The sequence below is a fragment of the Lissotriton helveticus genome, chromosome 5_1, assembly GCF_964261635.1.
Source record: "Lissotriton helveticus chromosome 5_1, aLisHel1.1, whole genome shotgun sequence".
In the NCBI taxonomy this organism is placed as follows: Eukaryota; Metazoa; Chordata; class Amphibia; order Caudata; family Salamandridae; genus Lissotriton; species Lissotriton helveticus.
Window position 1 is genome coordinate 393,537,118 of NC_136065.1, and position 26,136 is coordinate 393,563,253.

At 44.9% G+C, this 26,136-nt stretch overlaps 1 protein-coding gene across 2 annotated transcripts in view; it reads left to right on the forward strand.

Moving 5' to 3' along the window:
• The window catches only part of HSPG2 (heparan sulfate proteoglycan 2), a 948,088-nt gene that overhangs the window by 252,405 nt on the left and 669,547 nt on the right, over positions 1 to 26,136 (forward strand). The window contains exon 4 of one of the 2 annotated variants that reach the window (XM_078642605.1): positions 11,008 to 11,082. The exons of the other annotated variant lie outside the window; for it this stretch is intronic. Within the exon in view, the coding sequence (XP_078498731.1) occupies positions 11,008 to 11,082 (75 nt within the window). The remainder of the gene's footprint in view (positions 1 to 11,007; positions 11,083 to 26,136) is intronic. 2 annotated transcript variants of the gene reach the window in all.

The following is a 26,136-nucleotide window of genomic DNA, read 5'->3' on the forward strand; positions in this document are numbered from 1 at the left end:
GAAGCCTCAATTATAATATATATATCTTTTTTAAATAACTCTTTTCTGATGTTTTCAAGCGCTGGAAATAACATGTTAGTGTTAACCATTCACAATACTCAAATTTACTCATGTTCGCGAGTTTGGAATGATGAGTCCGCCTCGTTTTTGGTACAGAATCTCATTGAACGGTCAATTTATTTAGCTAATCCTCAGACTGTACTCTAAAACATTCCAAGGGCTTATTGACCAAGGGTTTGAGAACAGTCTCTCTCAAGATGCTGCAGCTCTCGGTGCACTCCGCATGGTCAGGGCACTCTACTAGGAAGAATGAAGTATCTTGGATATTGTAATCCACTGTATTCTATGTCATGTTAAGTACATGAGCACAGAATCTCGCCTTTCCACCATCCTTTCTCTCTGAGGTCCATGAAAGTGGTAACTAGGAGCTGGGATTCTAGGGACGGAGTAGATTCTGGGACTCTGGTTGGTTTAAAAATACGGGAACGCGCAGTGCTCAGCTGTTTCCTCTTGATGCCAGGGGCACACCCCCTCCATCTACCTCTAGTTGGGCAGCAGTCATTATAGTTTCACAGCTACCTTGATGCTGTCGCGATCTTTGGGAGCTTGCAGTGAGGTGCACATGCACAGACCACATGTGGTTCCTCCCTACATGAGCATCCGTTCCCATAATTCCTTGTGAAGAGGTGACTATATGCAAATGAAGCTAATGAAAAGTTGAACAGATGTACCAGGAGTCACAATTTGCACATTTTTATCACATCATTTATTTCTCCACATTGAATCTGGACTTCTTTACTCTCCTTGTTCTTGACTGCTGTGCTCATTTGCTTGCGCTGCTGCAGTCTCTCTCATGTGCATATCTTCAGAGCAGAAGCCAGTGGGACAGCTTCCCACAAGGCTGAATCCAGATGTTTCTCGTCTTTGCCAGATCCATAGATCCTTCTCTCGCATTTCTTCCCTCCCCCGCATTTGTTAGTCAGTTGCGAAGGTATCCGAGCTCTGCACAGCAATCACACAACACTTTTTATTCATGAAGGAACATGCTATCTTTTTCACGTGGGGAAAAAAGCCAATCTATACTGTCTGGATATAAGGGTAGCAGTGTGTGTGCATCTTTGGAGGTGATTTGTAAAGTGGAAGCCAGTACTCTCAATGTTTTGAAACATGGGTGGGTCTCCGTTTAACGCTCTTAGTCTGTCTGGTCTTTTGTTATAGCTATTTGCTTGCCACGCTCCTTCCCACCTAATCCGGGGATTGCCATATAGTAGAAAAATATGCAGAGGTGGTGTGCTCTAAAGCAGGGGTGTCCACCGTAAGTACCGAAGGGTCAGACCAAGGCTGGATTTTCAGAATAACGATGAACTATATTCATTATTTCTGTTAAATGTGCATCTCCTCAAAGTCAGGCACGGATCCTGCCCTTCTGGCTCTACACTAGACACCCTGCTCTAAAGTGAAGTATTAGGGTTTTAAGAATGGCCACTATGAGGGTCGCATTCCCCAAAGTGATCACTTTTACGTTGGCATGGCATGGGCAGCCATGGACATGCACTGGGCTCAGGAATTGAGATGGGGGTCCCCTCTAACAGTTTTGACCAAAGTTATCCAAATCTCTCACTTACTGGGCCTGGCAAAGTCAAGCTCTTATGTTCAATACACAGAGTGGGCTTTGGGTGAGTCCCCTGGAAAACCGTTTATTTGCTTGGTTGAACCCCTTCAGCCGTTCGTTTGAGACATTGTCAATCTCCAGTGGCGGCCGGCAACATTAAAATATGGTAAGGCGCGATGCCTCAAAAACTCACCATATATGTTGCATCTGCTGGCACGCTGACTCTGGTTGTGGTTTCACTTCGCCCTGGCACTCTCCTTAGCTGGAACTCCAGCAGGAAAGGTAAGGACTTCCTCCCTTGTGCAAAGTGAATCCAAACTATCCCAGGATTATTTAGAGCAGGCTAACCCAGCGCTCATTTTGATGCTGGGGGCCTGTGACTGCAATCCCCTGGCTGTTTTTTATTTAGCCCTGGGATTGCTAACTCGAAGTGTGCATGTCAGATTATCCTGCACTGGCAGGGGCTGAAATAAGTGCAGTTGCACAAATCAGCCCCACCCCCTACCCTGGTGCTGTAACGGCGCAAGCATGCAACACATTATAATAAAATGGTATGTATTGCCATTTTCTTAATGTGTGTACCTGCTGCGCTCGCAGCAGGCGGGTCGACACTCCTCCGCCATAACTGAGGAGCCGCTGCTGTCAATCACATCTTGGATGAACTCAGAGGAGTATTTTATTCTTAATGTGATGCTACTGGCTTTGTGTGTATCCTTCCGCCTCCTAGGAAGTGCCTTATTGGAATGACCGAGGTACTTTTCTTGCATATGAAAAGTAGACTTAATCATCACACTTTTTGTCACGTTCATTTCTTTATCTTAACCACGAATTGTGTAGAATAATGATAATTTGGTACTTTTGAAGCAAGCCACACCAGAGATCACAAGCCTAATAGAGGGAACACGTTTTCAGTCTATATCGCTTTAGAAAACTAAAACCTTTTTTAATTTCAGTTAAATTGTATGTACTTTCATGGCTAAAATCCGACAGTGGCTTTGGACAGTGTTTTGAGAGGAGTTTAAAAAGCAGTAGAAGAAATTCTGAAGAATGAAGTGTTTAGATGGTTGAGAAATTATTTGCTTGCAGTTGATGGATTCTCGCCCTCCAGTGATGCAAGGGGCCGCAGACTTTCAAGGATTCCGTGCTCAAAGTTGTAAATATTTCAGGGATCAAAAGAACAAACACAGTTTTAGAAATGGCTCGTGGTTGTACTCGAAAGCTTTTTGTTGGTGCTTTTAACAAAGCTTATTGGAAACATGGCTTGATGCCTGCCAGCTTCTTTTCCAGAGACTGGCCTGCTGGTGCCTCAAGACCATAGTTGGGGCAGGCACTCAACATTGGCCGTGCTTTTGTCTGTATACACGCCTGCAACTTAAAGGCGTGTTTTGTCCTGAAGACTTTCCAAAGCACAGTTAGCCATCCTTATTCATATTTCCCGTGCAAAGCACAGATTAGTTTCCGAGAATGCAAGTGATCGTACAAATTGTTGAAATAGTAGCACCTTTCGGTCAGTTGTGCACTCTCTCTGTATTTATTGCTGGGGTTTTTAGACCGGGCCACTAGACAATGCAGCTATCAGTGGAGGAAAAATGAACTTATTCTGTTTAATGCAACACATTCTGTGGCATTATTTCATTATTTTATCATTTTAACGCACGTTAACACTGCCTGAGGAAACGTTTCCACTTCTTAGTACAATTATAACACCAGTCTGTGGCCATCGGCAACAAAAGGGTAGCCTGTTAAAGAATACCATGTTTTTTGGTTTTATAAGTAACTTTATATCCAATTGAGCTAGAAAGGTTATTTTTTATACTGCAAATTATGCAGCAAACGTTGAATTATTTAGCAAGTGCATTAGTAAATTCATAATTTTGTGGCATCCATAGCGGAATCACATAAATTCAATGTCCTGCACCTTAGGTAATATGCGCCCTTCTTAGACCTACAGTAGTTGGGGGCTTGCAAATTGATAGTAAAATTATACCACCCTCCTCAACCTCGGCCTCTGGTGTGCAGACCATATCTTATCTTTTGTCATGCACTAAGCTGGCTATTAACCAATGGGTTGAAGACTCTGCATACACGGTGCCATCTTCGCTTTCCAACATTTTGACCCACGCAATCTACCCAGATGTGCAGGTCTAACACCATGCTGCCCGAAATCTACATTGATATACAGAAACCTTCTTGATGACAGGCAGCCTGGTGTAAAGGGCAGTAGAGTGATGGTTCCACTGATGAAAAGCAGGGCTGGGTCAGAGGCAAAAACTCTAAAACAGAACTTGACATGGCAGTGCTTAATTTGAGCCGGTGGTTTCCGGGGCTCGGCACTGACAATTGTCAACACCGGCACTTATGACAGCTGCCACACAGTGGTGCTCTTTGTATAAATTTGAAATGAGCAGAACAGAATTGTTTATTAATTCAGTGTACATTAAAAACAACCAATACTTGCCACCCAAGCCATTTTCATAACTTTGGGGACTAGAATAGTCTGAACTGTCACACTTGTAGCAGTGTTCTGGTTAGTAGTTGTGTAGGGGCTGTTATTGGCAACGCTGGGAGTGGCAATGGGTGGTGCAAGATGCAGAGGCCTCCTGACTAAAAGCATTTTGGGTAATTGCGATTTCTGTCTTCGATGTAAGACATTTACTGTGAGTTAGTTCACTTGTTCTTAGCTTTGGACATGCATTGCCCCACATGGTTGCCATAGCTCGCATTACCAGGTTATTCGGTTTTAAACCCCCTGAAACGCCTGCTTCTCCCCCCACCCCCCACTCCCCGCTGCTACCCCTGGAAAAACTAGGCAATTCTGTGTATTTCTAGTTTGTGCTGCTGTTCTTTTAAAGCCTCTGTTCTTGAACATTGTAGCCCAGCGTGTTCCCGCCTGCTGGCAGGACGACGCTTGGCAGTGAAGTGCTGTAATTTTTTACAAGGAAGACACAATTCCTGCACCATCTTTGGGCATTATGACTGAATGACAACATTGTGCGAGCGCGCCGTGAACTCGTGGGCCTTACGCGCATCTTTTCCACGCCTCCGACTTTCTAGTACTATGTGCATGGCCAAGCCCGAAGCAGAACATGGGCGTTTCTCCACACCTAGGAGTATAGTTTGCATTTGGGTAGGAGGCAGGTGATGGAATAGGAAGAATTCCTGGAGGGCAGGTGAGGCCAAGGCGCACCCAGTGAGAGCCGGTGAGGCAACAGTAAAGCTTGTGAGGCAAGTGGAAAGGGCGTGAGGCCTCTGAGGGGCGATGGGGCAGAGAGTAGCTCTTGACCAAGGCTTCTGAGGGGAAGATAAGAGACTTTTGAGAGGGCGGGCGTGAGGAAGGTGGTTTTGGGGAAGGGTAGCAGAGGAAGGAAGGCCACTGAGGAAGTATAAAAGTAAGGAAAACATGTTCTGCGAGAGTGTTTAAGAGAGGCTTCAGAGAGTGAAGGTAAGTGACAGTTCGGGATCAGAGTGCAGGTGAGGGAGGACATCAGATTGGAAGTGACGATGAGGAAAGCTTTTCAGAGTACAGGGGACGAACAGGAAGTACCCTGATTGTTTAAGGCATCACAGAGGGCAGGTAAGGAAGAGGATGGTGACTCGCATGCCACCGGGCAGTTGAGCATGAGGTAATCTGAGAGAGCAGGTGAGAAGCTAAAGACATGATGTAGAAAACCGGCGGTGAAGCAACATTCAGAATGGCCGGATGAGAAATAGGAGCAATTTCTGAGAGTAGTGATGAGGAAGGGGGTCGGAGAAAAGTTTCGGAGAATGGAGTTGGGGAAGAGTTTTACTGGGTGAAGCTGGGAATCCAGATCAGGACAAAGGAAGAAACGTCAGTGGGAGCTGAGACCAAAGGGAAATTATTCTGGAATATCTTTCAAAAGAAAAAGTAAGGGCACAAGTCGTGTGTTCTCATGGAGTGAATGGTTCCATTTAATTTTTAAGATTAATAATTAGTTGTCGCTGAAACGCATAGAATCAGTTCATCACTGGGTTAAAAGGTGAAACGTGTAAAGTTTCTGGTTCCTTTTGGATTACCTTCATGCGCAGGGTTTTTTGGCAAGGACACTTTGGAAATATGCCAGAGCATTCCGCATCCCCAAGGCTCCCACGTGTTTGAGATTGTGACCTTGTAATAGCAGGTGCAAAGGTAATTTGAGCACACGTTTCATTAACTTCTGCAGCTACTTTAATGCATCATTGTATGCAGTTTTTTTTCTTGAAGTATATTCGCTTGTTGCACTTCCCTTTTTGGATGCAGTCTTGAGGCTGTAGAAGGCTTGTCTCTCTTTTGAGAAGTCAGGGGCATCAGATGTGCCTGTTTTACTTGGATTCAAGAACTTTCATTTTCCAAGTGAGCACCTCACAATACGTTCACAATTGCGTTAAGGGCTGTGCATGGCTAGATTGTTTGAGTTTACTGATGCAAAACTATGGACTGGCTTCTGAACTAATGGTGCCTCAGATATCCTGCAGTTGTAGCATGCATGATTCCTGTTAGGGGAAAATGCAAAAGTTGTTTCCCTGTGTGATTGTGCTACCCTGGACTGAGGTGCAACCCATCATATGCCATTTTAAATTAAAATGATCACTTTGTGTACTACCCTTGGTGCCACAGACCTGTAGATAAGCGATCACGTTCGGTCAAGCCCTAAGCCAGCTCAATGAGGTTTGTACTCGTAAGTAGCATGGTGTACATTCATGTACACCCTGGAGTCGTATTGTCCGGGATCGCGCTCCCTCTGGTGGCCCACTATATTTTCTCTGGATCTGCACCCATTAGGATTTGCAGGTCCAGCTCCCACGGTGGAGCAAGATCACGCGGGCACCTTGTGGAGTTCCTCCTTTTCTGAGGATTTGCGCTTCTGTCTCTTATGCTGTGCAGGGGATGCGGTTGCTTTGGCAGGCCAGTTCCTAATGTGCAGCCAGGCAGGACATGTGTAAACCTGCCTTACTACCTTCCAGTGATGGTCTCCCTCACTGTTCTGTCCTACTGATGCTCTGAGTTTCGGCTTGCCGTTTCCTTCCTGTGACTCTGAACGCTGGTTGCAGTGTTTGCTGGAATAGTCTAGCATTAGATTGGGCTGAATAAAAGTCGCTTATATGCTTTTATACCATGTTTGCCATATACTATCCTAATCGTGTAAAGCACTCTGATACCTCTGGGTCTAGCCAGCGCTATATAAAACTTTTTAAATAAATAAAATATCTCCAGCTATAATGAATTCCACCATTCAGACTACAGAAGGTGTGACCATGTTTTAATCACTTACCAGTCTAAGATAACCTTATTGCTTGGAATTGCTTAATTCAATTCAATCCAATCCAAGATGGAGGACTGTGGTGCCATTTCCAGTAAAACATGTATGTCAGCCAGTGGATGGATCACAACGCATTTGAAGTATTTTTTTCTTTCACATTAATTCCTCCTTCAGCTATCTGTTTTTATCCCTGATGTTTTTTTGACTCTGCTCCAGCATGTTAGTACCAGAGGAGACCAACACCTTTGGATCTTTTGTGCCAGGTTCTGCTATACCCTGTTTTAGGTCTGCCTTCCTCACCCTTACTCCTAAATTCTCTGCCTGCTAGATCTCTGGAAGTCTACTTCTAATTGCCTAGTTCATTTTTTTCTACCTTTGGCCTATGTCTTTACTTGGGACTCATTCTGAAGACACTTGTCTACTCTCACGTGTTAGTTTTGTGTGGGGTGGACCTGTGGCTATTGGAATCATTTTTCAGCCTTGTTTGGCCCGACCATGCATTCTAGATTTGTGGTAGGAGTTACAATTTATCTTTTCAATGTAGATTGACTTTACAACCACTCTTCGGAAGGGAACAGATTAATGGTATAACGGAAGATTGGGAATGTCATCCGTGGATGCTTTTGGTACAAAGAAAATGTGGTATTGGGATGGATTTATATTTTAAAGTTTAGGAAAACTCAGAGGGCTCTTCTGGACACTCAAATGTAGAAACTTAAACTCTTGACACAATCTTGCTCCGCTCAGCCGCTTCCGCTTGGTTCTGTAACTCCACGGGCTCTTTGTCCTTCGAGTCGTGCCTTCACATAGTTCGACCACTGAGATCATAGGTGCTGGCCATAGCTGCAAGATCGCTGATGTCCTCTGTTGGCCAGGTAAGGACTCCTCCACATTGTGTGATCTGTGGTGGAAGGGTTTATTTTATAACCCACTGTATCCTGATTAATGCAGTGGTGGTAACCAGGATGCTTTGCTCTTCTGGGCTCAGTGCTGCTTTACTAATCCCAGCTCACATTGTTGAGGCGAGTACATGGACGAGCCGGGATAGTATGCCTCCGAGTCCATCTGGAGCTCCCGCCCGTCTTAGAAAGCTGGATGAGCACCTGGCCAGGAGCCATGGGGTCTGGGCTCAATAAACAGCTGGTGCGCCGCCAGAGGCCTGGAATGATTTCATTCCTAAACTGGTGGGAAGCCAAGCAGTGCTTGCCGCATCTGTTCAATCCAGTTTCTTGGCCGATGGCAGCTCAGAGACCCAGTGGTTACTCATGCGGTCAGATACACAGGCTTCCCTTCCAGCAGCAGCAGGCTGGCCTTTTCTTGCCCTTCTACCTCCCTCACCTATTGCTTCCCTCACAGACCTGCCTATACAGACATTTCAGGACAGGTCGCCGCACCTTGGGTGACTCTGAACCATGTTGGTCAGAACCGTACAAGGCCCGACTGTTCACAAAACCTTTCAGAAGTATGTATTCTTCTTGAAAGGATCCAAATTCTTTGTAACTCAGTCCAGCTCTGAGGTTTGACAGGAGCCTCATGCCTGCATTAAGACCTGGGCACCTTCAGGAGTGTTGTGGTACAGAATGTTTATAGTGCTCTGCTGAGGCCGTGAAGCGCTCCGACTTCTGGTTCCTTTCGGAGTGCGTGGTTGGTTGGTTTCTGGGGTTGTTGTTTGTCCTGTGAAAGAAGCATTAGATGCGTGAGGATTCGAGGTGTCCTCCAAACTAGTCACCTTTTGGTTTTGGTTCTTTGACTCTTTCTGCTGCGTATAATAGTCTCAATAATTATTGTACTCTTTCATTAAGTTGTTAAAACTCAAAGTAACCAACAGTCACTGTGCAACGAACTGGGAGCCATGCTTAAGTATGAGATGTTGCTGAAAAGTGTGTGTAGATGTAATGGTCATGCAACAAGTAGCAACCACCATCCTTAATTGTAGTTTCCAGCATACGATTATTTGAGAAGGAAAAGGCCAGGCTTTAGGGCTCTCCAAAATTCAGTGCCATGTTCTGGGCCCAGAACATCTCATGTGGGACTACTCCAGACATCTGCCGTTGAGCATGGAGTATGCATGACAATTTGTGTAGCTTGCCTTATATTGAATCGCCTCTAGTCACTTCTACCAGGGCTGCTACAAACAAAGTTGTTTGCTGAAATACGTTACATTTTTATTATTTGATGGTATCTGATTAGAATTCTGAATGAAGATCTATTAAGGCAATAAAAGGGGTGAAAGCCTAAAGTGTGGTTCTAGAGTAACCAAGAGCAAGCATAATAGTTGCAAACATATTTTATAAATGTGGACAGGTACTTGTAAAATATTAACAATTGATGTTTTGTGTTCTGTTAGTAATTAACTTTTCAGGGGCAAATTGATGTTACTTAATTTTAAATGTATTTTAAAATGTGTTTAGTGTAAAATGTTCTTCCATGTGGTTGGTTTTAAAACATGATAAACCACACCCATAACTTTTCTTTTACTCCTTGTTTGAATCCCTTTATGTGTTAACCTGGTGCCACTAGCTCTCAGTAAGTTCATCTTCAAAACTATCATTTGGACACAATCCTTTACTTTAAAAAAAAAAAATACTTCTGACTTTTTGAACGCTGTTAGCAAGGGCCAGTGCTAATTTAAGGAGATTGTGGGCAGCTGCTCTACTACACAAATGTCCACAAGAGGGTGCCTGATTGCAACCACATGGCCATGCGGCACAGGAAGGAGGAGCACCCAAACGACAAAATATCATTGTGCTTGTACCAGAGAAGTCGGCCGATTCAACGGCACTGATACCATTGGTGAACTTTGAATTTCCCTCCAGATCACTATCTGAAATCTTACGCCCATGAGTGAAACATTAACAAGTACAGTACACTCACAGGGATGATCACCTTTCTAACACCTCAAAATGTTTGCCTTCTGCATGACTGGTTATGATGAGGAGCATGGTAATTATTGTGTAGGGTTATCAGACAAGAAAATTATTTTTACCAGACGTCACTGCACACATACCCTGTTGGATAAAAAGAATTACATTATTAATTAAGAGGGCTTGTGAGTGGGTCGGGGAATATGAAGGTCAAATGCTTGGTTTTCGCCAGTCAGTGGATTTTTGGATGTAAACATGTGCCGTATTTACGTATAGAAGACTAATTCGCCCTGTGATTCTCATCTTTGCATCACGGAATAAAGAAGTAATTTAAATGTAGATGCCATTACAGCATAAGTGAAGGTTGCGCCGCCGCTCCCCACGTGTTGTGCCTGCCTATTTTAAATGTATGAAGTCTTTATTGTAAAAGTTAACATCAGAACAGTGTCGATTGGAATACCATACCTGTACTCCGCATCCTTCGTAAACATCGGCTCTCCCCTTTATACAATTATTTTTTAACACTGTGATTTGCCCTTTTTATGCTAATTGATTTAGGCTGGTCATAAACCTCGGTTTAATATTTGGTGTTTTATTGCTTGTATAATAACACATTTTATCCTGACATTGCTGCGCCCTCTAGTGTACCTCTGTGGGGGTGTGTGCAGGTGTTGAGGGTCAGTATTACTTTAGGAGTCAAATGCTCATTGAAATGTTTATTTATCAAAGATTCGCTTTTAGCGATAAAAACATATCGACATACTCGTGACCTATGTTTTTACCATTCGTAGCAGCATAAGTGGCCAACTCTGTATTCCAAAAATTCAATCCCTAAAACTGAAAATGACCATCAGGCAACACTTTGTACTTGCAAAGAATATGAGGTAGAATAGCTGAATTTTAATCAAACGCCTGGGATGCCTTTTACAAATCAAATGTTGTTTTACCCGTAAATTTACAGTGAGAAGCAGGGACTGGTTGTTTGCATTCAAGACTTTCCATTTCAAGAGATCCTCCTTAATATGGCGGCTTCCATTTCCCTGTAGTAGCTGGATCTTTCACTTATTAGTGTTTTCGTCCCTTGCTTTAACAATCTGTTTTTTTCCTCTAATTTCTTCGGTTTCTTTTCCTGTCCTTTGTGTCTGTCCCTTCACCTTTCACCCTGCCTCGCTGTCCTTGCCTGCTCCTTTTATTTCCTTTCCGCCCTGCCCCCTCCTCCCTTTCCTGTGCTGTGCCAACCTCCATGCCTTCCTTCCTCCCCTCCGCCCCGCAGATCTTCTGGTGCCCTGGATGCAGCCTCACCTGGCGAGTATGAGTAACTCTGATCCCGAGGATGACAAGCAGTTCAGTAAGTTCGTGTGCAGTGCGCATGCTCCCATGGGCGTGCCCATGTCCCTGGCTCTTCCTGGCTCACTCACACCCCTCTGTGTGCTCCACGTGAGTTTAACATGCACCTTTGAATTCAGTCTTAATCGTCATCATGTTAGAGGCATGGAGTATCAATGAATGTCCTATGTAATCCTCCTCACCTCACCTCACTTCACTGCACGAAATGTGGAGCATGTTCTGCCCGTCTAAATACTATCGCTGCATGAAATGTGGAGCATTGCAGAACGATTTTTTTGCTTCACTTTGTATCTCAAATACCAAAGAAGTCCCTGGCTGTGCAGCATTTATCTAGCACCGCTTTACGTTTGTTGTAGGTAGTGGTGCATGTTAATGCAGTGACAAAACAGTGAACTCCTGGTGTTGGATAGTACCATTGGAAGCCACAGATACCCCTGCTTATCAAGGGAGACATTGGCACGAACTGAGCTTATTTCAGTAAACCCATCGTCCCAGGAATGTAGGATTGTTCTATATTTCCTGGAGTATTAGTCTTTTGTGACTTCCTGAAAAGTCAGGAATTTACTGCAAATATTTAATATCTGGAACCGAATCTGAAGTTTAAGCTGTGTTCTTTTGTAAATCGGGCCCCGCATGACTAAATTGAACAGGTATTTACTCCTTTTTCTGCCCCATATATGGCTGTGTGAATTAGTGAACAATTTCATATCACTACTGATAAAATAAAGGCAATGATTTGAAAATGTTCAATGATTAGGTCACTGCGGGCATAGCACCATAAACGATTTGCCCATACTCCTGCCTACGGCTATTCTATTGACCCACAATGGACCATGCAGAGTGTGTCCACAGTATGAAACTGGGTTGGTGGTTCACTTTGTTTCAAGTTAGAATCGACGTAATGTGCGGTTTCTGCAAAGAGCCGCATTGGCTAGTGGGAAGCGTTGCTTTGGCTACAATTGAACTACATGGGCCTGCCTTGGTGTATTGCATGAGTTTTATTCACCCATACTCAAGTGGCTGTACAATATCTCAAATGCTTAACACTATGAAAGAGCAAAAGAGTGCTACATGCAGAACCTCAAATAGAGGATTTCTTATTAGAAACACTACCTACTGCACAAAGGACATCAGGAACACTACCAATGCTTAAGGGCCTTCTCAGTCATACATCAGAGATATTCAAAGACCCAGTGAGGGCTAGGGTACTGAACCCAAGAATCGATAAAAAATATAGGGCAGCTCCAAAAGACCCAATATACATTAAAGGGCAAATTCCTCTAGACTCACTAGTGGTCACAAACGCTCGTAAGAGAGCAAACTCTTTATCTACAGGAGAAGCTCCACCTCCTGACAAAGAGTCTAAGCTAATAGATGCCTCTGGCAAGAGAGTAGCATCTCAAGCGGCAAACAGCTGGCGCATAGCTAATACGCAAGCGCTACTTGCAAGGTATGACAGAGCGCATTACGATGAATTAGAAAAACTCATCACACATCTCCCTAAAGAACATCAAAAGAGGGCAGATCAACTCATACAAGAAGGGAAGTTAATTACTAACACTTCCATAAAGTGCGCCCTAGACGCGGCAGACACTGCAGCAAGATCTACAAACACAAGCATCATGTTAAGGAGACATGCATGGCTCAGGGTATCAGGGTTCAAACAAGAGGTACAAACATTGTTACTGAACCAACCTTTTGATGGGAAAACACTTTTCGGCACAGGGACAGATGAGGCCTTAGAAAAGATGAAAAAGGATACGGAAACGGCTAAATCAATGGGAGCATTGCAACAGCCAACACAAAGAGGTTCCTTTCGTAGGTCCACCAATAGAGGAGGATCCAAAAATACAGGTACAAGCCAGCAACAAACCTCTTTTACACCTACATCACCCAGAGGTAATTCGAGAGGTAGTTACAGAGGTAACAACAACAAGGGTAGAGGTCGCGGAAACAACAATAACCGCAACTCTCCAACCCCAAAGCAGTGACTTCATACAGCTCCCCCCAGACCATATAACACCGGTCGGGGGACGCCTATCACAGTTCCTACCTGTCTGGGAAAACATCACATCAGACAGGTGGGTGAGACAAATTATCCAACATGGTTATTGCCTGGAACTCACATCTACCCCACCAAACATCCCCCCCAAACAGCGTCCAATGAAACAAGATCACCTGACACTGTTAAAACATGAAGTACTATCCCTGCTAGGAAAGCATGCCATAGAGAAGGTTCCACAGCACCAACAAGGAACAGGAGTATACTCCCTATACTTCCTAATTCCCAAAAAGGATGGGTCTCTAAGACCGATACTGGACCTAAGACCTCTCAACGCATACATAAATTCGGAACATTTCCACATGGTCACGCTCCAACAGGTACTTCCTTTACTGAAGAAAGGGGACTTTCTTTCTACACTGGATCTAAAAGACGCTTACTTTCATATCCCGATTCACAAAGCCCACAGGAAATACCTCAGGTTTGTGGTAGAAGGACAACATTATCAGTTCAAAGTCCTTCCGTTTGGTGTCACAACGGCACCAAGGGTGTTCACAAAATGCCTGGCAGTGGTGGCAGCTCACCTAAGAAGACAACAAATACATGTCTTCCCATACTTGGACGACTGGCTAATAAAGGCCAAATCACAAGAGGAATGTCTTCAAAACACACAAAAGACAATTCAGCTACTACACCAGCTAGGGTTCACGGTGAACTACACAAAGTCACACCTACAACCAAGCAAGGTTCAACAATATCTGGGGGCTACTATAGACACAGAAAAAGCCAAAGTATACCCCAATCCAGTCAGGATCCAAACAATGCTTACAATCATTCAAAGATTCCAGCCACAACACTCACTACCAGCAAGAGTGTTCATGCAGCTATTAGGGATGATGTCATCCTGCATACTGCTAATACCATATGCCAAACTACAAATGCGTCCGCTACAAGAATGCTTAGCGACGGGCGGTCGTTCCTAGAACCAATTCCACAGGTGACAATAACAGCGGACGCATCGCTCACAGGATGGGGAGCACATATGGAGAAATACACAGTACAAGGAAGGTGGAGTGTGCAGGAAAAAAGACTGCACATCAATTACCTAGAACTACTAGCAGTGTTTCTAGCATTGAAAGCCTTTCAAATACATGTTACCAACAAAGGAGTCCTGATCAGAACAGACAACATGACAGCAATGTATTATATTCAAAAACAGGGGGGGACGCACTCTCTCCAACTATCCAGACTAGCACAGGAAATCTGGAGATGGGCCATTCCTCAAAACATCTATCTGTTAGCCGAACACCTACCAGGAGTCCAAAACCAGATAGCAGACATATTAAGCAGACAGTCGGAACAAATACACGAATGGGAACTGCACCAGCCAATACTGCAGCCATTCTTCCAAAGATGGGGCCAGCCAGAGATAGACCTCTTTGCCACTCATCAGAACGCAAAATGCCAAAGCTTCGCGTCCAGGTACCCGCACCACCTGTCGCAGGGCAATGCGTTATGGATAAATTGGTCCAACAAATTTGCATACGCTTTTCCCCCTCTCCCACTAATCCCATTAGTGGTCAGAAAACTACAACAACACTCAATGACCATGATACTAGTAGCACCCACGTGGGCAAGACAACCGTGGTTCACCACGCTCCTGCAACTCTCACAAGTGCCACATCAAAAGCTACAAATTCTACCCAATGCACCTTACACAGAACCATGGAGAAATAATGCACCCAGATCCCACACAATTGAACCTAGCGATCTGGCTCCTGAAATCCTAGAATTTGGGTACTTAGATCTACCCCCAAATTGCATGGAGATAATTAAACAAGCGAGACGTCCCACCACCAGAGCATGCTATGCAGCGAAGTGGAAGAGGTTTGCTATACACTGTGCTAATAACAATATCAACCCTCTGGACGTATCAACAAAGGAGATTATTTGCTACTTATTACACTTACAGCAATGTAATCTAGCGTACACATCCATCAGGGTACACCTAGCAGCTATAGCAGCGTACCTACAAAACAGACAGCACATATCGCTGTTCAGAGTACCAGCGATAAAAGCCTTCATGGAAGGCCTTAAAAGAGTCATTCCACCAAGATTACCACCTTCCCCAGTCTGGAACCTCAACGTAGTACTCACCAGACTAATGGGGCCACCTTTCAAACCTATGCATAGGTGCGAAATACAATTCCTTACATGGAAGGTGGCTTTCCTTATAGCCATTACCTCACTCAGGAGAGTAAGTGAATTACAGGCATTGACAATACAAGAACCATTCCTACAGTTACACCAGAATAAAGTGGTTCTTAGAACAAACCCAAAGTTCTTGCCTAAAGTAATTTCAGCATTTCACATCAACCAGCCAGTGGAACTACCAGTCTTCTTTCCAAAGCCACAGACGGTAGCAGAAAGGGCTCTACATACACTAGATGTCAAAAGAGCCATTTTGTACTACATAGAAAGAACACAAAACTTCAGGAAAACTAAACAACTATTTGTAGCATTTTCCCCAACACATAAGGGCAATCCTATCTCTAAAGCAGGCATCGCTAGGTGGATTGTAAGATGTATACAAATATGTTACATTAAAGCAAAGAGAACATTAACTGTTCCTCCTAGAGCTCATTCTACACGAAAACTAGGAGCATCTATGGCATTCTTAGGGAACATTCCCCTAGATGACATATGTAGAGCAGCAACTTGGTCTACACCACATACATTCACAAAGCACTACTGTGTTGATGTACAGGCTGCACAACAAGCCAGAGTGGGCCAAGCTGTATTAAAAACTCTATTTCAAACAGTTGCGACAGACACTGGTGACCACCGCTAGGGAGGTAACTGCTGTACAATCTATTCATAAATGTACCATCTGCAGCCCATATGCCTCGAACGGAATATGCTACTTACCAGTATACATCTGTTCTTGGCATAGAGGGCTGCAGAGTGGTACATGCCCTCCCTGCCTCCCCGGAAACCTGTGTCTGTCCCAACATTATCTTATTTAGATACACTTACATGGGCATATCTTTATGTATTATACTACACTACTCCATCTAACCCTACTATGGCAAAACAATCTAAGGATGGAGCCGATGCCCATGCGCACTAACACCAAGAGGAGGAGTCATCTATGACGACAAAGACTTCTCCAGAAGAAAAACAAGTGCAATCATCTGAGCCCAACACCAGATGGCGATCTATTCATAAATGTACCACTCTGCAGCCCTCTATGCCAAGAACAGATGCATACTGGTAAGTAGCATATTCCTTCCACGTAACGAGTAACGTCAATGGTATATTTTAAGTTGTATGTGTCACAAGGGTACTTTCCCTTCTCTATACCTAAACATAATATCTTATAGAGAGAAAAACACTAGCTGATGGCATTAAAGTAGTAAAGAAGAGAGAACTTAATCAAAAGCATTTCCAAACTGAAAACGAGCCCGGGCTCGACCACTGAATCATCCTTTCAACCTGGTTCCGGCTCTTATACTTGATCTGCAGTTAATATTTACCGAACTTTTATGTAGTAGTAAATGATGGACGCCTCTTTGTGCCTACAATAAATATTCCTTTTGGTAAACTCAATGGTATTCATTTTATAGCCCTCAGAAGAGCGAAAGGTGGCGTCGACCTGCTGGAACCAGCAGGCTAGATATTTCTGGAGCAAGCCCATCATTTCACCAGCTTTCCGCCTAGCTAGCTCATTGTGGGTTGTGCAGTCCTCAGGAACGTCTCCAGTAAACTGTGCTTCGTTGGTCGAAGTGGCTTTCTCTTCTTGGCTTTTTCCGTAGGTAAAAACGTCCAGGTGGATATACGAGAGGGTCACGTTCTCCTTTCAAATCGTTTGCCTGTTTAGAGCCTCTAGAACCCAAAAGAATGGAGATCCAGCTGCCCTTGTGAACCAACCCCTCCTGTTCAAGCTAGGAACTGGTATTTCGTGGCACAGTAACCTATACGAGGATGATCTAAGGTTCATACATGGGGCGCAAATCTTTTGACCCTGTCTTGTGGCTTATATACTTGTCTATTCGCTGATTTTTGAATTTTTGACTTTTTGTTGTACATTTTTTTAGTGCTTTTTTCAGAATCCACCTTTTGTAATTGCATCAAGCTCAAACTATGCTTAATGTCATATCTTGCGGTACTTCTGATAAGTCATGCAGGGCCATTCCTGTTGTCACTTCTGATAACTTGATAATATTGTCAAATAATACCAGTGGATTTTGCTTGCATTTTATGTAAGTGTTTGCCAGAACAGACCCTACTAGGTCACTGTGTAGTCTTAATGGTTGCAAGAAAGAATGCTGATCACCGAACATGTATGGACTCCAATGATTTTAAGCCACCTGTTGGTAAATCTTTCTTTCTAGTAATAAGACTCCGGATTTACATTACAGTTTTCAACGTTATAAACTGAATGTATGCTTATGTTGTTTGCATGTTAATGGTGTTTGTAGGTTTATGCATGTTCCCCTCCAAGGTACCCGTTTTTGAAATGTGATTGTCCAGAGATTCATTGAGCTTACTTCCCCCAAATCAGTTTCCTCAAGGGGTCATTGTTTTCTTCCTTCATAAAAATAGCTCAATAAACTGGAAGATTATTTTTGCATTGCTGTGGGTTTGATGATGATTGGACTTGACACATGTTGGGTTTCCTTTTTTAATATTTAAGGCACAGGAAGGACAAATGGCACGAAAGCATTTTTGCGCAATGCCTTTCACTCCCTTAGGAAAACCCAGAAGTGTAGGTCTTTGCGGCTCTGGTTCCAGATCTCTTCTAGTTGTGAGAAATAATTTGTTAGCCAATAATGACGGGTCTTTAATAAAGAGAATAGTTTAAGTGACTAAGAATCCCTGATCTATTCCCTTTGTGCTTTGTCTGAAACACAGCAGAAGGTTGTTGTAAGCAATAAACACTTTGTTGCTAGTGCAAGTACCTCTGTAGAGTTTATCATTTGGTGGCAGAGTCCTTTCGACCACGAAGTTCAGACACTTGCAAACAGAGAGCCAGTGGACAGGTCAAGGAATGGCAATTTCTATCCGGTAGCCCTGTAGCCGTCAATCTCCAAGGCAATTAGAATCCACTAAGGAAATGCCTTCGAGCAAACGTCTCATGAATGAGAGGCCCTTGCATACTGCTTTGCCCACTGCTTTTTCTCCATCTTCAAATGTATTAACCATAAACGTCAACTAGCAGCCACAATGGAGTGTAGTCCTTCTCTGGCTGCAAAGTCACTGCTAGTACTAATGATACGTGCATAGATGTACTTGCAGTCAGCGAGTGAACTCTAAGGTGGGATTGACATTTTTACTCCACCTGCCATCTTTTATGTACGTTGATAGGCTGCGGAGGCAGTGAGATCAAAGAGAAGCCTAGACTTTCTGATTATAAAGTGAACCTTACCCTATGTTCTGATGGATTCCTCACCTTGTGACTTTCCCTAGCTTCCAGACTGAATCTGGAACCACTCAAAAACAGTGCCCCTGTGCGCCAGTAGGTGGCCCCGTGCTTCATCGATTCCATTCTGCAAGTGATAAATGGAGCTGCATATAAATACCACCCATGTGCTTTGACATCGGTTCCTTTCTTTCTGGGCCTTCAGAAACGGATCTGGAGCTCTTCTCCTTTCATCACTGTGAAGAGAGATTCCTCTGTTTTTTTTCCAGTGTGCAAGGGATGTCGCCCGCTAAAACGATGGGGTTTATACCTTTTAGGGACTGTCACAAGAAAATTACTGTGATAGATACCCACCTGTGCCTCTAGTTCCTGGATTCGCTACACCATTCCAAAGCCTTCAACTACTGCACCCAGGTGACTCCAATAGCCTTCCAACAATGTGAGGCAAAGCTCTGTGGCAAATCAATGTTCGGGTCTGGGACGGTCCCACTCCAGGTTGAAGCTGAAAGCGAGGTACCCTATCCTGAGACAGACCTTCCTTGTGGTCGAAGTCTTCAGGTAAGCATACAAAAAAAACGCATCAAGAGTCCAAAGGAACTCAGCACTTTCTCCCCACTATCATTCTCCAGAGGAGATACAAGGGCATCACGGAGCCTCCCTGTCTTGCACACATTCAACTGAGGAGCTCATTCCGTACCTGGTCATGATGCAGTCTGAGTGCCCTGACTCATCAGCCATGTTGCAGCAGGTTGCAGCTTTTTGAGAGGCCATGCTGCAACTCTTGGCACTCTTCTGTGCCCTTTGGTGTGCCTTCAGGCTGCGAACACACCCAATTGGATAAGTGCTGATGTTTTTTCTGTCTGCGCTGTCTAGGCCCCTTGAACCTGCTTCTGGTTCTGTAACACTAGTGTCTAAAGCTGCGCTGGTCCCTCAATCGTTGACGCCAGCATTGACTCCATCAGTGCCGAAGTACCGCAACCCATTGTGGCGTGTGAGCAGGTTTCGTCTTGGCTCAGAACACGTCCAGGTTTTAATGTGCTGCAGCCTCTACTGAACCCATATGACTTTGTGCACAGCTATGCAGCAGTGGAATCAAGTCCGACATTACACCAACTTTTTGGCTCGGTCTCTGACCAGAGCCAGTATGGAGATAACAGGGATGGGGATGGGAAAGAGTTTGCCTCACCCTATGATAACTGGAACATGGACCTTCAGGATGCCAGTGGGCTGGACACTTGATCCAATACTGGGTTGGTTTCTTCCCCTGGTCCAGTAACAGAGGAAGGCATTTCTTTTATTACAGTGATCAGAAATGCTGCTGAGGTCCTTGGCCTCCACCTCCCCAATATGTTGACAGATCCTGCAGCTGTGCCAGGCACCAACCAAACCTCTTTTACTCTTCAATGAAGTCCTGACTGACAGTGGTGGGCACATGGACTAAGCCAAGTTCTGGCCCACCAGTCAACCGTCACCATAGACCTGTTTCAGGAGAACCGGGCTCCGTAATTCAACATCCTGCTTCTGAAGGTCTGGTGGTACAGGCGTCCATCAGTAGAGTAAGCCCAAACTCCTTCCCAACCACTCCCCCTGACAGGGAGTCGGAACGGATGAATATATATGGCAAATATGTTTTATTTATTTATTATTTATTTAGGGGTTTCTATAGCGCTAGCCAGACCCAAGGGTATCGGAGCGCTTTACAACATGATGAAGAGGAGACAAAATACAGGACAAAGGCTTGGTAGGAGAATACAGAAAAAGTTCAAAGGGAAGCTTTACAGTTCTGCTGAGTGTCAGAGGTGTGCCGTTGAGGTAGAGAGGTCGAGGGGGCCGAGGCGTGGCATTTAGGAAGAGGGGTCTAGAGGTAGTCTCATTTCCTAGGGAAGGCAAGACTAATGCTGGAAATGATCTCTTCGCGGTGCGGACCCAGGGGCTGAGAGTTCGGAGAGAGGGTATGAGGTAGGTAGTGGTTGTGCGATGACTGAAGGCTGCCAGTTGGGGTGCGCTGTCAGGTGACAGCCTGGTGGAGGTGAGAGCGTCACGTAATTGCGTCCGGGAAGGCGCGGTTGAGGTAGAGGGGTTTTCAGCCATTCTTGCTTTGAAGTCTGTTTTTTATGACTTTGTTTTTTTATGACTGTCTAGTAGGTCATTAGACCCAGGCACTATGGGACATAGTGGGTGAGATCTTACCTGTGGTCCCAGAAGACTTGCATGCTTCCTTTGTCCAAGCTATTGAAGATGGTTGGGACATGGGCAAATTATTTGTAATTTGCTCAGGTCTGGACACCACAGATTGTCTTGGTAGGGCTATGGGAACCAGCATGATATTTCAATGTATGAATGAGTCCCGCTTGCTTCTCCGGAGACGTTGAGGCATCTTTGATGGCCATTCCTTTCGACTGCTCCAGCCTATTCGGTGAGGCATCGGATTCAGCTCTGGAGCAGTTTAAATAAAGGTGACCCACAACTCACTCTCCAGACCTTTCAGTTCCTGTCAGGCAATCCTTACAACAATTTTACGCATTTCTGGCATACGCCAGGGCTTGGTGTATCAACAGCATCAGGCTTCACCACCCGCCCAACAGGACTCCCAGCCCTTTCGAGGTAAGACCGTGAGCCCAGCAGACAGTGACCTGGCTACCAGAGGTATCTCTCATCACAAAATTCCACCCATCCAGCCACAACCTCAAAGCCCCTTTAGCACGCCCTTACCTCACACAGCCATTCAATAGGAGGCAGAATCAACCGTTTCCTACTTCCTGTACGAATGGCAACACATCACATCAAACAAAAGGGTTCTTTAGATTTCCCAACAACGCTAAGCCCTGCCATTCCTTTTCAACCCTTTGCACTTGTCACCTACACAAGAGCACTTCTAGGAGGACCAAATATCCATTTTATGCTTGAATTGCAGGCTCTTTTGGCCAAAGGAGTCTGCAAGATGGGCTGTTCTCGAAAGTAGGGACTGGGTGCTGTTCCCGCAACAGCTACTTTGTGCCAAATGACAGAGGCCTCTGTCTTATCTTAGATCTTGGCCCTGTCAAAGCCTTCCAAATTGAGAATGCTCACTGTGGCAGTTTCTTTCTGCCCCGCGAACTGGAGACTGGATGGTGGTGTTCGACCTGCAAGACACTTATTTTTACATCTACTTCCTGCAAGTCCACAGATGCTACACTACCTGTGGTTCAAGGTGGGCTACATGCACTTACCTGCTCTGCTCTGCTCCCTTTCGCCCTCACAAGTGCCAGTTGGGTTATCAGCAAGGTCATCGCTGTGGTCACTGCAAATCTTTGGAGGTCGGTTTTTCCCCACCTCAACAACTCGCTATTGAAGGCGTGATCGCTTCAGTTAGTGCAGACCACCTCCAGACAACAGCGAACATATAAACATCATTGGGGTTCTTAATCAGCCTGCTGAAGTTACACCTGTATCCTTCGCAGAGGCTTTCTTTCATTGCAGCCATCCTGGATAGTGTGTGCTTTCATGCTTCTCCTCCGGACCAGCGAGTCCAGGACATTTGGGATATGTTCATGATGTTCTACCCTCAATCCTAGGTCCCAGTGAGGTTGGCTCTGAGACATTTTGGCCTACTAGCCTCCTGTATCCTGCTTGCCAGCCATAAACTATTGCACATGCAAGCTTTGCAGTGGGGCCTGAAGTATCAGTGGACCCAGCACCAAGAGAACCTGACCGATTTCGTACTGGTGTCTGAGGAGAGACCGTGAAAGACCTGCAGTGGTGGCTGCATCAACCTCAGATGGAGCAGCGGCAGACCCTTCTCCCTGGCCTTCCTGAGTTGGCATTCATGATGCATACAGTAGTACTGGATTGGAGAGGTAATCTGGGAGAGTGGAGATCAGAGAACTCTGATTTTTTGGGGACCCACCTCCACTTCAGTTTGCTGAAGTTGAGGGCAATTTGTTTTGCGGTGAAGGTCTTCTTGCCTTGCATCAAGGGATGACTGGTGCTGGTTCTCATGGACAACACCACTGCCATGTGGTACTGCAACAAGCAGGGCGAGGTGGGGTCCTATGCTAAGATGGCCTATGCCTCTGGAGCTGGTTGACTCATCATGGGATTTCCGTGGTGGTACACCATCTGGCAGGATCTTTAAACCCCCAGTGTGGACAAACTCAGCCAGAGAAGCCTATTGGGTCACAAATAGCAGTTACACTGAGGTGGCACAGGCATTTTCTGGCAATGGGGACCTTGGGTCAATCTGTTCACCACCGCCGAGAATGTTAATTTTCAGTACATTTATGCACTGAGTCTGCGCAACTTGCACCTCCTTACTTGGAGATTGAATAGCAACAGTTGATCCCCTTTAAGCTTCCTCCGAAAGTCGTTATTGTCATTTTGGCACTCAGGCACCCTTCATTGTAATCTCTGTGTTCAGGCCGCTGGAACAAGCTTGTGGCTTAGTGCAGTACCCACCATTTGGCTCCGTTGCAGGAAAAACTGATGGATGTTTTTAGCCAAGCACAGTCTTGCTCTGGGTACAATTAAAGGTTACCTGCCAGCCTTTTTCGCCTTTTTATGTTTGCTGGATCGACTTTCCTTATGCAAGTCACTGGTTTTGATGCTTTTCATAAAAGGTTTACTGCACATGTTTCCACTGAAGCCCTTAGTGATGCCACAATGGGACTTAAATCTCGTTTTCACATTTCTGACGTGTACCCCTTTTGTACCAATGCACAGTTCTCTATTGCGTCTACTCACCTTAAAAACGGTCTTCCTGGTTGCGATAACATCAGCGCACTGGACAAATGAACTTCCAGCCCTTTTGGCCCAGTCTGCCTATACAACTATTATCCCAAACAAAGGGGTGTTAAGGACACGAGCTACATTTCTACCAAAGGTGGTAATGCCTTTTCATGTTAGAGAACTAATCACCCTTGTGATCTTCCCAGCTCCGCCTCATCCCTCGAGAAAGGAAGAGCGACTCCATCATCTGGACCCCAAGAGACCACTCTGTTTTTACATCGACCATATCAAAGAATTGGAGGTGGACAATTAGATCTTTGTGGTCCTCTGGGGCGAAGAAAGGCAAAGCAGTCCAAAAAAGGAACATCTTTTAATGGATAGTCCTTTGCAATAAGATCTACTATGCCTTGGCTAAGATGCAGCGTCCTGAAGATCTAAGGGCTCACTCCACATGGGCCAAGGCTTCTACCACTGCGCTGGTACATGCAGAGAATGTCCTGAATATCTGTCAAGCAGCTACTTGAGCATGTGTTCACATGCCCACCAATCAATACTGCCTTGACAGTCTGGTCCGTTGAGATGGACATTTGCCCTTTCGGTCCTGCAGGATATTTAGTCCGAACTATGTCCACACACCCATCACCTTGGAAGGTACTGCTTTGGTATCTATCCCCAAGGTGAGAAATCTGCATTTAGAAAGTATTCATCAGGAGAAAAAGTTACTTACCATTGGTAATTCTCTTTCTAGTGGATGCTCTACCCGCAGGTTCCTCACCGCCATCCTATCTCCCCATTCTGTGTTGTATTCTGTTCCACCTAAAAAGATCCCACAGGAGGAATCTGCACAGGGGTTCGTTCCATTCACCAATGGACTCCACGTCTGAGGGATTGGATGAGTTTATGAAATAAACTTTTGTCTGATTGTTTGGGTGGCTCGCATATGCGGCTCAGTTTGTCATGTCCGGAGTGGAATGGTGTTAAAGCTGGCACAACCTACCAGCATGCAGGAGCACTGCATTTGAGTTCTTTGGGTCTAACCCCCTTAACTCTACTCTTCCCTGAACCCTAAAACCTCCTTACTACCCTTTAATGCTCACTCAGGGACTCTGCCTGCTGAAAGCAGCGGGCCTAATGGTGAAATATGGGAAGAATTTGGAATCTAGTTACTGACTATACGAGTAATTCCTCATTTTTTTTTAAAGGTAACCCTCTTTCTATCTCTACCACCCTCCCTGCAGTTATCAATGCATTCGATATCTGGAACTATCGGGAGCAGTTGCCTGGTGATATCAGGGGTGTTATCAGTCCATTGCAGACGTAGAGCCACGCTGTAAAGCTTACCTCTGTAAAGAGTGAAAAAAACGTTTTTAGGGCATCAGTGGAAGCTCTTCCATTACTCCAATCTGCTCTTTATGTACAGTGGGGCTTTACTGCATTGCCATTTGGGAGAAATGAGCACCGCCCCACCAATAGTCATTTACAGAGTTTCGTATGGTTTCCTTTTTTTCCTCCATTTGGTAATAGAATTGTCTCAAGCAGTTGTCATGGAATTACTGGAAAGTTAGCGATACATGTACAAGCATAGTTTCTCGCTCTTCTTCCACCATTATTGGTTTAAAGTTAGCACCAACATTTTGCTTGTGCTCTGGTAATAATAGGCACACAGAGTGTAGAACTTTTTTCTTAAATCAAAAAGTGTTAAATGCACAGAAAACAACTTTCCACACACTTGATCAGATTTTTACAGTTTCCCAAATATTCGATTTTTTTCATACTAATTGCCGCTCTACGTACGGTCCACTTCCCTTTTTAGGCTGCTGCCTGGAAGACATTTTTAGCAATTCTTTAAAATATGCATAGAGTGAGCTTTGGCTTGGTTCCACCCAGAGGAGTGTTACTCGCTCTCATGCAATGTACTGTCAATGGCTTTCGGGGTGATTATTCGGAATCTCAAAAATAACCTCAACTATGCTGTTGGTCACATTCAGTGGTTTTTCTCCAATATTCATTCTACCCTGAAAGCAATATTTGTGCTACTTGTATGCCAACTTTCTTTAACATTTGTGCACACAATGCATGCAAAGAGCATTTGTGAATAGCTTTGTTTCCATTTATTGGTACGTTAAAACCAGGCCTATTTGCTTTTGTCAGTGCTTGTTTAGCTTTTTGCTCTGCATGAATGAAGTGTGTGGGCACCATCCAGATTCAGGCCTGTAAATCGTTCCCTTCTTATCCCGTGCGGTTTGTGGAGACGTGGTGTCTGGGTGTGGGAGACCAAGAGTTGTGCAAAAATGCTGGCTCCCATGGAATACGTGAAGGCTGGAGGCTGCCATGTGTGGGCGAAGGGAGGGGCTTAGAGGGATAATATATGCACTGTACGTGTACAGATGCCCAGTTTCAGTCTAGATGCCTCTGTTGCGCTGGACTCCGTGCTGTACGTGACAGCTGGAGGTAAGGGGAGAGATGGTCGGAGATTGGCGTGTGCTTTGCTCTTACGAGCCAGCATGCGTGAGTGTAGGTACTGTGAGGACAGGCCAGGGGATGGGGGATTGATCCTCTCAGATTTTGAAGACTGGGGTCGCAGGGGACAATATCCCCATCCCAGGTTTTGAAGTGGCAACTGATAAACAGTTACAGACCGGATATGTCTCTCTCAAGCCATCCAGCAAATCATTGTCTACTTAAAGGATGTAACCGTGGGGCTTCTCTGGCCCCAGTTACTGTAATTACTTAAGTGTGGCCGTTGAGGTGTTGACCCTCTCCTAAAATCATCCTGTTCGTCAAGCCAGGTGTGTGAGCGAAGGCTGGAGAGGCTGTTATGTGTTGCATCTGACTCGGCTGACATTTTCCGAAAGGTTCAACATCTTAATGACTGCAAATAAACAATTAGCACACCACAAAGAGGTCTGTGACCCCCCACAATGTTT